General features: G+C 32.8%; 1 protein-coding gene and 1 long non-coding RNA gene across 4 annotated transcripts; one reads left to right on the top strand and one right to left on the bottom strand.

The window, feature by feature from the left end:
- Positions 1-2800: 2800 nt before the first annotated feature.
- LOC141724969 (uncharacterized) lies at positions 2801-4906 on the bottom strand. 2 transcript variants are annotated; one of them, XR_012576962.1, is made up of 3 exons: positions 4437-4906; positions 3381-3513; positions 2801-3043 (listed from the first exon to the last, which is right to left on the bottom strand). It is a non-coding gene; the product is annotated as an uncharacterized LOC141724969 (long non-coding RNA). The 2 variants fall into 2 exon arrangements; XR_012576963.1 differs by having other exon boundaries at positions 3381-3500.
- Positions 4907-5424: 518 nt separating this feature from the next.
- Positions 5425-11777, top strand: LOC141661663 (putative magnesium transporter NIPA1). 2 transcript variants are annotated; one of them, XM_074468672.1, is made up of 8 exons: positions 5425-6046; positions 6740-6796; positions 7938-8028; positions 8118-8278; positions 8433-8560; positions 8660-8797; positions 10429-10521; positions 11023-11777. In XM_074468672.1, the coding sequence occupies exons 1-8, from the start codon at positions 5920-5922 to the stop codon at positions 11359-11361; spliced, it is 1134 nt and encodes a 377-aa protein (XP_074324773.1). In that variant the 5' UTR covers positions 5425-5919; the 3' UTR covers positions 11362-11777. The 2 variants fall into 2 exon arrangements, with proteins under 2 accessions (XP_074324773.1, XP_074324772.1); XM_074468671.1 differs by having other exon boundaries at positions 6725-6796.
- Positions 11778-12485: the final 708 nt, after the last annotated feature.

The following is a 12485-nucleotide window of genomic DNA, read 5'->3' as shown; positions in this document are numbered from 1 at the left end:
TTGCATAAGTATATAATCTGAACTTAACCTAAACCAGTCTCTGTAGGAACGAACTAGAAAGTATTCTATATTACTTTTGAACGCGTATACTTGCGTGTAATTTAGCACTTGTTTTCTTCCTAACAATAATAGAATCTTGGGAAGGCTTGGTTGTGCTTTAGGATCCTAAATCATGCCATAAAATCAAGAAACAAAGAAAAGTTACTATTCTACACTATTCATCATTACTTTCATGGAATTATTTCACCAATCAAACCTTAATGAAATGCTCTCGAAAATTTATCTTACCTTAGTTTAGTATGTAGGAAACTTAGAAATTAATTATAGAATTTTTCCATGGCTTGAAGTGGAGTTTTTTAATTTGTTTTCTTCCTCCTTGAAATTAGCTGAATGTGGCTTGGATGAGAGAGAAAAGAGTGTTTTCTTTGTTGCTTGCCTTGGTTGCTTCTTGGAAAAGTGATAAATCTTCTAGTATATATTCCTTGATGGTTCGTAGATACGGTCATTTTTTAAAGTTCATTTTTTTTGAAAACTAATAGTATTTACATATACTTATTTGGTACGTATAATCACATTATCGACTCGGAAACTAAATTTCCCATGCACAATATAGTGTGTACTAAAAAAATTTCCCCAATTGTCAGGGTTAATAATCATTAAACGTTTTACAAAGTCTCAAAATTTTGAGTTATTACATCATTGATCTTTTGACCAAAGAAGGTATTGGATAGAAGTTAACCCAGGAGTTTTTCTCTTATTTGTTTATGATCGGAGTTGATTTTCTTTTATGGAGGGTGATAATGATTAGAGTACTGACAAATCTGTGAATCTAAGCTACATTCTAGAGAGAAATGGAGAAGAAGAAGTAAATGATATAACAGAATGAAATTAGTTACAATGTGTCCCTGAGATTGATTTGTATACAAGACTTGATAAGACTTAATGACTAGGTAACTAACTAACTAACTAGGTCAACTTAATCTTGACCAATAGCATGAGTAACACCCCCTCTAAAATTGGATGTCTGAAATATATTGCAGAGATTCAACTTGGAGCTGAGTAAAGAAAGAGTTACAGAACCAACTGTTTTAGTGAACATGTCAGCTGGTTGAACTGAAGTGGACATGTGAGTTGAAGGAAGCAAGCCTTTCTCTAACTGTTGTCAAACTAAATCAAAGTCAATTTCTATGTGCTTGGTGCGCTCATGATATACTGTATTTGACGCTATATAGATAGCAGACCGAGACTCACAGAAGAAAGGTATAGGTAACTTAGGAAAGGCCATCAAATCTTTGAGAACTGCAATACGCCAAAGAACTTCATAACATGTATCTGCCATAACACGATATTCTGCTTCTGCAGAAGAACGAGAAATGGTATGTTGTTTCTTGTATTTCGAGGAAACTAAAGATTGACTAAGAATAATACAGTATCCTGTTAAAGAATGTTGTGTGAGAGGATCACCGCCCAATTTGAGTGTTAAAGATTTAAAATCAACTATGTGTTGATCAGGAGGTTTTAAAACTATTTCCTAAGTGTGGTTAGTTTCAAGAGCATCAATTTCAGCTTTCATGGCTTGAAACCAATGAAAGTGTAAAGCAGCTTGTTGAAATGTATAAGGTATTGGAATCTTGGAAGTAGCAGCAAGATATGTTTGATATGTAGGAGAAAGAGATGAATATGATAGATAATTTTGAATAGGATAAAGACTCTGTGAAGATACTATACCTGAAGCATCAGGGGAGATGGACAGAGATGGTAAAACTGCATGAGTAGATTGTAATCCTGTAAAATCCTTAAATCTGGCAAGTAATTGTTTAACTCTAGATGGCCTAGAATAAATGATAGAACTGCTAGTAGTAATATCAGGATTAGTATCAATAGATAATGATCTAGAATCAGGAACTACAGGAGAATGCTGATCATCAAGGGAAAAAGAAATAGGAGTATCATCGAAAGCAGAAGCAGTATTTGGAAACCATGAATGAGACAGTTGTTGAGAATCAAATGTGGAAACAAGAAAAGGGAATACAGTTTCAATAAACTGCACATCTCTAGAGTAAAAACATTTTCTAGACTCAAGATTCAGAATTTTGTAACCCTTTTTACCAAATGGATACCCCAAAAAAACACTTTTGACAGCTCTAGCTGAGAACTTATCAGAATTTAGTAGCTTAGTTGCATAGCACAAACACCCAAATGCTTTGAGTTGAAGATAATCAGGAGGGACATTGTATAAAAGTTCAAAAGGAGATTTGAAATTCAGACTCTTAACAGGAAGCAAGTTGATGAGATGTGTAGCAGTAAGAATAAAATCTCCCCAAAAAATATTTGGTAGATTTGATTGAAATTTTAAAGCTCTTGCAACATTTAACAGGTGTTAATGCTTTCTTTCAGCCTGTCCATTTAGCTGAGGTGTAGCAGGACAAGAAGTTTGATGTATAATGCCAAGAAATTTAAAGAGATTTTGAACTTCTGAATTAGTAAACTCAGTACCATTGTCTGATCTGACAATTTGAATTGATTTATGAAATTAATTTTTGACTAAAGAGGTAAAAGTCCGAATTAGATTGAATACTTATGTTTTATTACTAAACAGAATGACCCAGGTAGTTTTTGAATAATCATCAACTATTGTAAGAAAGTAACTAAAATTATTGTGAGTTGATTATCTGTATGGCCCCCAGACATCTAGATGAATCAATTCAAATGATGTACTGCTAACATGATTGCTAGTAGGAAAATGATTTCTGTGTTGTTTAGTATAATGACATACATCACAATCAACAAAGGTAAGAGATGAAGTCTGAACACCATGAATTTTATTCAAAATGACATTAGATAGATGACCCATTCTAGATGCCAAAGAGTAGCATTGTCAATAGTAATTGTATTACAACTGATATCAGAAATGTTTCTAATATATAAAAGATAACTGAGTACTAGAAGTATAAGCACCAGCATGAGAAATCTGAGTTACAAGAAGTTTGTAGAGTCCATCCTGCAGTTTACCAATCTCCCTCCCCCTCTTCAAGGCATGGTCCTGTAAAACACATTTGGTGGAGTAGAAAATAAGAGTGTCGGATGGTTTATGTAACAATTTTGTAACTGACATCAAGTTACAATTAAACTCCGGAACACACAAAACTTCACACAGGGTAATATCTAAGGTCAAACACACAGTGCCATATGAGTGATTGATACTGTTTTACCATTTGATAAATACAACCGAGTGTGCAACAGAGTTGCATTAGTCAAGAACTGCTGATGTCAAGTAATATGGTTAGTTGTTCCAGAATCTAAAATCCAAGTTTCATGAGAATTGTCATTAGATAAGACATAATGAACTGATATTGTTGAACATGAGAATGGGTAAATACCAGTCATTTGAGGTATGACAGAAGGCATATGCCAATTTCCAGTTTGTCTGATTGTCTCATGTATCATCTTTGAAAGCTGTTGGCATTGAGCATCAGAAAACATGTTGCAATCTTTTGAACCTACACAGTTAGGCTGAGATAGAGTGCATGAATTGGAAGCTGAAACTTGAACAACATATTTGACACGAGATAAACATTTAGGTTTAGGTTTGGGCTTTCCAAACAATTTGTGTCATTACATATATCCATGTAGACATAAACACTTATCTCTGGTATGACCAGAATTGTGACAATAGTCACAGTAAATTGTTGCATCAAGTATTTTATACTGAGAGGAGTTAGAGGGAGATACATTTTGCTGACCAGGAGAACGAAACTTAGATAAATTATTGTACTTAACATTCATAGCAAAGTTATCTGCTATAACAGGAGAATGAGAGATTTTAGCAAATTCTCGTTGAGATTCTTTTTGAACCAGAAGTGAGAATGCTTGACTTAGAGAAGGTATATGTTGCATCATCAGTAATTGACCTCTAACAGAAGTGTACAAATTATTAAGTCCCATGAGAAACTGACTGAGCTTCAACATATTCTCATATTTGTCTAACTTATGACAAGTACAAGTGCGAGTGACACAAATACATTTAGGTAACAAACTGAGATTATCAACTTCAGACATAAGAGTCCTAAATTTTGTAAAATAGGCAGTGATGCTCAAAGAACCTTACTAAAGAGAAGTAAGTTCTTTACGTAATTTAAACACACGAGGCATATTAGATTGAGAAAACCGAACTGCTAAGTCGTCCCAAATTTCCTTAGCAGTTGAAAAATATGCCACACTATTACGAATATCAACTGACATGGAATTTAATAACCATGACAACACCATATTATTGTATCTGGACCATATAGCATACTGAGAAGATTTAGTAGCAGGTGTAGGAAAAGTTTCATCAATTAGACCACGCTTCATTTTAGCAGATAAGACAATAGTGATGGAGTGACTCCATTGATAATAGTTCTGCTCAGTAAGTAATTGATTCAAAAGAGGAATACCTGAATTATCAGATGTTTGAAGATAATATGGATGATTTGCATCAATTACTGATGAAACAGTAGTAGAAGCAGATGATGTTGAAGCAGAATTGGTTCCAATTATAGCAGCAGCATAAGTCATCATGACTAAACAGATCAAGTAATCAACAATCTGTAAGTAATTGTAGATCGAGAAATCGAAAAATTGAGAGAGATAAGATCGAGAAATCGAGAGATCGAGAGAGATAGAATTGAGAGAGAGAGAGAGAGATAAAACAGAAGAAGATCTATGTATGTATGAGCAGAGAATGAGTATGCGGAAGTAATGAATTGAGCTCACATGGCTCTGATACCATGACAAATCTAAGAAGTAAATGATATAACAGAATGAAATTAGTTACAATGTGATACTGAGATTAATTTATATACAAGACTTGATAAGACTTAATGACTAAATAACTAACTAGCCTAGTCAACTTAATCTTGACCAATAGCATGAGTAACAAGTACGCTATATTTATTTAGAAAGAAATGATACTTGTAATTGATACCTGAACATGATACTTATATATGATTAGTGTTTCGATGTGTATTGTTGAATGACGGTTTCTGTTGCTTATTCATATGGCATGTTGTTTATTGATTTTCTTGTTTAGTTTTTATTACTTGAATATTATGTATGCATTCATTTGATGTTGCATATTTTGGGTGGGGGACTATAATTAGTGATGATTATAGTGATATAATAATTGTTTCATTGGTTAGTTAGCGAAATGATGTGATTACTGTGTTTTTGCAATAATTGGAGGATTTGAAACTCCTCAATTGTAATATATCTAGGTACTCGAATACATTAATTACTTATGAGTAAAAATAATTTTTTTTATAAAATTAACATATTTATTTATTTATTATGAGTATAAATAAAAAACATAAGTTAATATTATCTTAATATTCCTAATTTTTTTTTAAAAAAAAGGGCTCAATCTTAGGACGGAGGAGTAAAACCCGTCAGAAATAATGTAGTAATCACAATTTCATCGAAACACAATCTTCAGTCTTCACGAGAGGAGAGCGGGTGGACTTACCAGCTTTAAGCCCTGATAGATAAAAACAACCAGTTCATCTTTACCCAGAAGATTAGTAATCAACCACAATAATCACATGATATTGATTAGTTTAATCACTTTCGAGACAGATTTAATATTTCAAATTGTTTGATATGATATACCAAGCTCCTCACGCATCTATCATTCGAGCAGTGCTAATAAGGTGACATATATATATGATACAATTACTATTAATTTAATCGAATTCCTTAAATTTCTTGTTTTGCCGAATGCATGTCTGTAATTTACGCTGGAGTAGGTATAAATTCATAAATTGGGGTAAGATTAACATTTGTTTTATGCATTGATTTAGGATTTCTTGAATTTTGGCACAAATTAGCATTTGCCTTTTTCAATATATATTATTTGAACCCCTCTTCTAGCTTTTTTTTGTAATGGGGGTCTCGAAAGATAATGTGATTGGGCTTGGATTAGCTATATTTTCCAGTATCTTTATTGGCTCCAGTTACATTATTAAAAAGAAGGGTCTTATGAAAGCTGGTGCTTCTGGAATTAGAGCAGGTTCGATTTCCTTACTCGCAGTGAACAATGTACTATATTTTTGTCGATATACATTTTGGTGTTATTACTGTGCAGTCAAACACAGCAGCTGCGTATGAATGTGAATTATATAGTATATGTTATGTGCAAGATAGTAGCTTGAAATTATTTATATGATGAAAACTGATGATAAATTAGTATATGTCAACAATATACACACTCGGACACTCGCCCGGCATGTTGATATCTAAATATCAGCTTAACAAAAAAAAATCTCCATATCAAAATTTAACATTTTGACCCTAATATATTGCCATCTGGAGTATATTCACAGGGGTTGACATAAGAGTAGCCAGTTGGTATCAGATACCTTATGGGTCCAGCTACGCGAAGTACTTGTGATTTGTTGAACAGATGGGAATTTTAGTGAAATTTTGCATTCAAAACAGGGTCCTGTCCGTTACTTCTAAATGCACATTTTATTTTTCTTAAGATATCGTTAGCTGGACCATATATGTAAAACCTGTGTGATCTTCTATTACTGCCCTTAAAATTTAAACCGTCAATCTAATGTGTTATTTTTAGTGGAGTAAAAGAAGTATCGTGATATATCTGTTTCCGTAATCAAAGTAAATACAAAGTCGCTAATCCCTCCTTCACTGGATCCATTTCATTGTGCTCAATATAATTTTATTGTAGCAACATTTTTATCAGGCGCAGGAGGTTACTCTTACTTAAAAGAGCCAATGTGGTGGTTTGGAATGATGACAAGTAAGTACTTAGGTTCTTGTTCTTTTATGTCTGAATTGTTCTTCATGGTGAGCTAGAGGTGCCGTAAATAATATGATTTTGAATTGTCGATGTGATTTGTATACATTAATATATCTATATCAACTTATGTACATATCTCGGTGTGGAATTAATTGCCTTTCTTAATGTGATTTACATGTTGTTTGTTGCTTTTCTCTATCAAGTTTCCTGCTGTTTTCTCCGCTTATTTTTCTATTTCTATTCTGTTACCTAATAATTAAATTTTTTACTGAATTACTACCGCACCTTATAATAACACAATTTTGTTTGTATAATTTCATCTTGCTTGTTTAACTAAGCTAATTAGTTGAAACATCTCATCCTTGTGATGGGTGAGTGGCTAACCATGCTGTAGTTTTTTGTGTTTTTATTTCAAATTCCAAATGGAAGGTCCAAACTTTTGCTCTAGAGCTTGATGCAATTCAGATGTTGTGTCTTCATCTTCTGATAATATACTGTCATGGAGATAAGGCTTATTTTTTTTATAACTTTATGTGGAACTACGCGGTATCACCAAAATGGGCTCTCTCCACCTCAAAATCCAATTGTCATAGGCTCTGCATACAATGCACTGTTTTGAGATAGCATACAGTGGCCTTATTTGAAATGCATCAATCTTGATATTCTTATCTTGTGTTAGCTTTTTCTGCATTATCTCCTTTTACATTTAAAACCACTGGTAACAATTAATTATAATCCATGATGGAAGCACTGAACATAACACATTGTAGCAATCAGGTAGAAGTTACCAAGTTTGTAGTTGTCATTTATGCGTTACAAAGATTTAGCACTGCCTTTCAATTACATTTGCTCCCGTAAAATCGTAACTAGTAAAAGAACAAAGATAATGTGCGTGATAACAATTTAGTAGCTTGCAAAATTTCATGGTCCAGCTTGGATTTTTTCTCTTTAAGTTTGTTTAGTTAATATCTTAGGGAGTCCGAATCTTTGTATGAACATTTATTTAAATGATTACATCTTTTGCAAGGTTGTTTAATTGCATACTGCATTGCTTTAAGGTTGTCTATTCGAATTTTTCTGTTGCTGTCCAAACTTTAGCCCTAAATTTTGTCTGCACTAATTCAACGTTTGTACTAAGTAGTGCTTGGCGGGGAAGTAGCTAATTTCGTTGCATATACATATGCACCAGCTGTGCTTGTGACTCCTTTGGGTGCTTTAAGTATTATTGTCAGGTAATTAACTAGATGTGACTATCATGGAATGGATTTTAAAGGAACAACCCAATCAGTACTAACAAATTGTATTTTTATTTACTTTGTAGTGAAATTTTAGCACATTATATTTTGAAGGAAAGACTACACATCATTGGTGTTGTTGGTATTATTTTATGCATAGATGGCTCTGTTGGTATTGTTATACATGCCCCAAAGGAGAGGGATATAAACAGTGTCAAGGAATTGTGGCATCTAGCATTGCAGCCAGGTAATTATCAATTGTCAATTTATAGCCTACGACTAATTCTATAAATTGTTGCTATGTTTTATGTGAATAAATATGTATACTCATTAATCATTATTCAATCATCTGCATATTGTATATGTTAAACTAAAACAAGATAATGCTTCTTCATGTTCAGGATTTATTATTTACTTTTGCGTTGTAGTAGCTGCCATCCTCATTCTAGTTTTTGTGGTATCTCCAAGTTATGGGCAAAAACATCTACTCATCTACATTGCAGTCTGCTCACTGGCAGGCTCCCTGACGGTCTGGACCTATTTCATTTTAAAGTGTAAATATGTATACCATAAAAGGCCTCTTCTGGTTCTTATCTGCCCCCCTTGCCATTGCCTTCGTTGTTTGCAGGTTGTGTGTGTAAAAGCAGTAGGGATTGCTTTGAAGCTGTCATTTGACGGGAAAAATCAATTCAAATACTACCAAACTTGGATCTTTCTTTTGCTATTGATTAATTTTGTTCTCTTGCAGCTGAACTATTTGAACAAGGCAAGTATTATTATCAATTTTGACGTAGTTTACTCCATTATCAGTTTATGAGATGAGTAAATGGTTTATACTAGCGCTCCTATTTATCTATTTTGAGCTACTTATACCCAATTACTTGTTTCCCTCTATGTAATGTCTGAAAATTATAAAAGGTTGCATCTTACAAACTCTAGGACATTAACAACAATTGAAAATTAAAATACTGATAATAAGAAGACTAGTTTATCACTATCTACTATTTTATATTATTTACCTAACCAAAATATATAAAGAAACCAACCACTTTCATTGCCCTACTACCATATAGCAAAACTTAATTTAAAATATACTTATCTTATACAATTAATATCTATAATAAATGAATTCCATACTCTTTCCAAAACATAAACCGGGTAAATATTATTATTTTAATTCTTTGTTAATATTTTGCTCCTTTGAAGAAAATTTGACTACGGGTTTTATAAAATTTAAGAATCAGCATACATAGGAAATGAGTTGTTGCGGAGAAGATATCAAATTCAACCGCACTGCACTCCAGAAGAACCATTAGCACGAGGAATCCTTGACTGCAAAGGTGACTCGACTAATAAAATTTTATAATTACTAACCTCCTCACACTCGGCTTTTCGGCGGGATAAGTGAGCATGTCCAACTACTCCTGTTACCATAACCTAAAATATTCAAAATAATCTACATATCTAATATGATTGAACTGTATAATGAATTTCAATTTATTTTATTCCCATATAATATTATAATATACAAATTAATAATCAGTTTCTTGCTCGGCATCACCGCACAATGTAGGTTTTAAACTTTTTTCCCGCCCCTGACCTTTATCCTACAGCTCTGCCACGTGGATATGTTGTTGCCTCTTTTTTTTACCTAGTATTTATAGTTCTTCTAAGCATAAAATTAAAAAGAGATTACTGTTATCATTTTTAAGCTTGATATTCAAATTTCAGCATAAGTACTGGTGGACCATCAATAGAATCGGGTGAAATAGGTAGGCTATGCAACAATTTGATTATAATTTACTTTTTAAATTGTAAACTGTTAGTTTTTTATGTATGTTGAACTTTATGGAAAACTTAATCCTCACGTAAGAAACCGAAACGTACATGGTCGACTATCATTCTCTGTTCAAAGAAAATTGTTGTGCTAGATGTCTTATCGGTGGACATTGCTCTCCACTTTCAGATAACAGTAATATTATACTAAATTAGTACCAACCATCAAATCGAGTGACTCATTTCTGTTGCTGGCATTTCTTGATCTAAAAATAACAGCCATTAGGAATTTTGTTAATAGTTATAGTACTGGTTGAAACTTAATATTAGATCATCCTAGACCCGTCTAAGTGTAATTATGACAGACAACCCGACAATGCTGACGAGCATACATGTCAGCTCAACCGTATTCATTCCTAAGTAGCCTACTATAAAATTCAAGATCTTTTATTTTTATAATTGCATAACGTGTACTATTTATTTTCTGTAGTCTGAGGTACTTTATCAAATATATCATCTACTGGGGGTTTTATGTCCTCATGTTATTTTACTGTTATTTTTTAATCAGTATTTCAGTTTTGGAGAACTAATTAAGTTTGAATTTGCATTTGCACTTTGCAGGCACTGGACACCTTCCATACCAACGTGGTTTCACCGGTCTATTATGTTGCCTTTACATTCATGACCATCCTGGCAAGCATGATAGTGTTGAAGGTGATTGCAAATATTCCAACATTCTATTGTAACTTTAATGTTGCAATTTACGATAGTCTCAGTTATTATAAGCACATATATTGAAATGTCTTCTCAGGTTTTGGTTTAAAATGTCTGTTGTCATGGGCCAAATTTGCGCTATTACTGACAATTTAGCTAGGGACCATATCAAAACATGGCATTTATTTTCACAACCATGAGCCACATTAAGAGATTCATTTCAGAATTTGTGTTTTTGAGGTTGGAGAATATAACGTAGGGACAAAATCCCATTTTAGAATGTTATTGTCAACAAAGTTTTGTCTATTAAATGAGTAACTGCGCAGTTTGACTGGCAATTTCCCTAGCACGCCATAACCCACCTTCATGGTCAACATATTTGTTTTAGAACTCAATTTTAGTTTAATGATCACACTAGATACGATTTATATATTCTAATTTTATTGTAGAATATCTTAATGTTTTGAATATCATTTCTGACTTTTCCGGTTGTTTATTTAGGATTGGAATCATGCAAGTTCAGCGCAAATCACTAGTGCAGTAACTGGGTTCGTCACTATTATTTGCGGGACTTTCCTTCTTCACAGAATTAAAAATATGACACAAACTCCCATCCTAGGGACTCCTATCAGAACGTCAGATGCGAATGCTGGTAGTATCAGAGGTTTTAGAGCACTAGAACTGAATACTGGTAGTGCCAGTGGTTTCAGAACACTAGAAATAAACTCTAGTAATGGCAGTGATTTTAGAACACCAGATGTAAAAATCGATTTTGTCAGAAATGTCGGAACACCAGAAGCAAATACTGATATTATCAGGGGTGCTCTCAGAACACCCTAAGGATATACTGTTATGCTAGACTTTGTACCACCAGAAAAACCAACATTTAACCTTTCAAGAAGTGCTGCTTATTTGGAATGGCAGTTGCTAAGAAAATTGTTTGAGGAATCCAAAAGATATTCAATCTCCATGGCAAAAAGATTATTTGTTACTCAGCTGACAATGCTACTCGCGACTGCATGGTGTAAAGGATAAGTGGGAGGAATTATTTCATATATGTGTTTAAGAATGTGTTAGGTAGAGGCAAATGTAAATCACATAATTAGCAATTAGTTAAATTTCCTTTATTGTGTTCAATAGAGTAGTTTCAGCAGGATTGATGATTGACTGTCACAAGAAAGTTTTTTTTCATGTACGATTAACTTGGGCATTGAAAATTGAGTTTCAACAAAACAATTTTTCTTGATTGCCGGAAGATGAAGAACATAATTTTTTTTCTTAATTATGCATTTTTTTAAATTTATATCTCATGTTATATTTGTTATTATTGGCATGAATAATTTAAGTCGAGAGATTTAGAACTATTTTTCGTGTACTTTGAATATTTTGTGTGTTTTTAATGATAAAAAATATGCCACTAAAATTTTTCTTCACCTATAAATTATCAAAAACTTCAGAAAATTAAACATCAACAGAGATTTTGTTTAGCTGGTAAACGGCTAAATAATAATTTCAAATAAAGTTGTTAACTTCCAAATTATTTTTTCCAAAAAAAATGAGGTGACTCTTTTTATTGGTTATTTTCTCTTAAATATGAACCCTTATGTTAATATGAATCACGCCAATTAAAACATGACATGTTTTTTAAAAATTATTTTGGGAGTTTTCTTCAAAAAAAAAAATACTTTGGGAGCTATTTTCATATTCTAGCATTACTCATAAAATTCTGAACTCAAGTAAGATCGAGTAAGCATATTTTTGTGTGATTTGTCCAAGTTTCTCGCTAAAAATTAATAAAAAATCATGGCTTTTAATCATCTTCAAACTTTTAAGTAAGATATTGTGAACTCTATTGCTACACCTGAGACACACAAGACAAGTCTACAGATACTGCAATTCTGCAGATGAGTCTGCAGACTTTTAAAAGTCTGCAGATTTTTAAGTTTCATATTTACTTTGCATCA

The sequence above is a fragment of the Apium graveolens genome, chromosome 5, assembly GCF_009905375.1.
Source record: "Apium graveolens cultivar Ventura chromosome 5, ASM990537v1, whole genome shotgun sequence".
Lineage (NCBI taxonomy): Eukaryota > Viridiplantae > Streptophyta > Magnoliopsida > Apiales > Apiaceae > Apium > Apium graveolens.
This window is presented reverse-complemented; position numbering and strand designations above follow the sequence as displayed.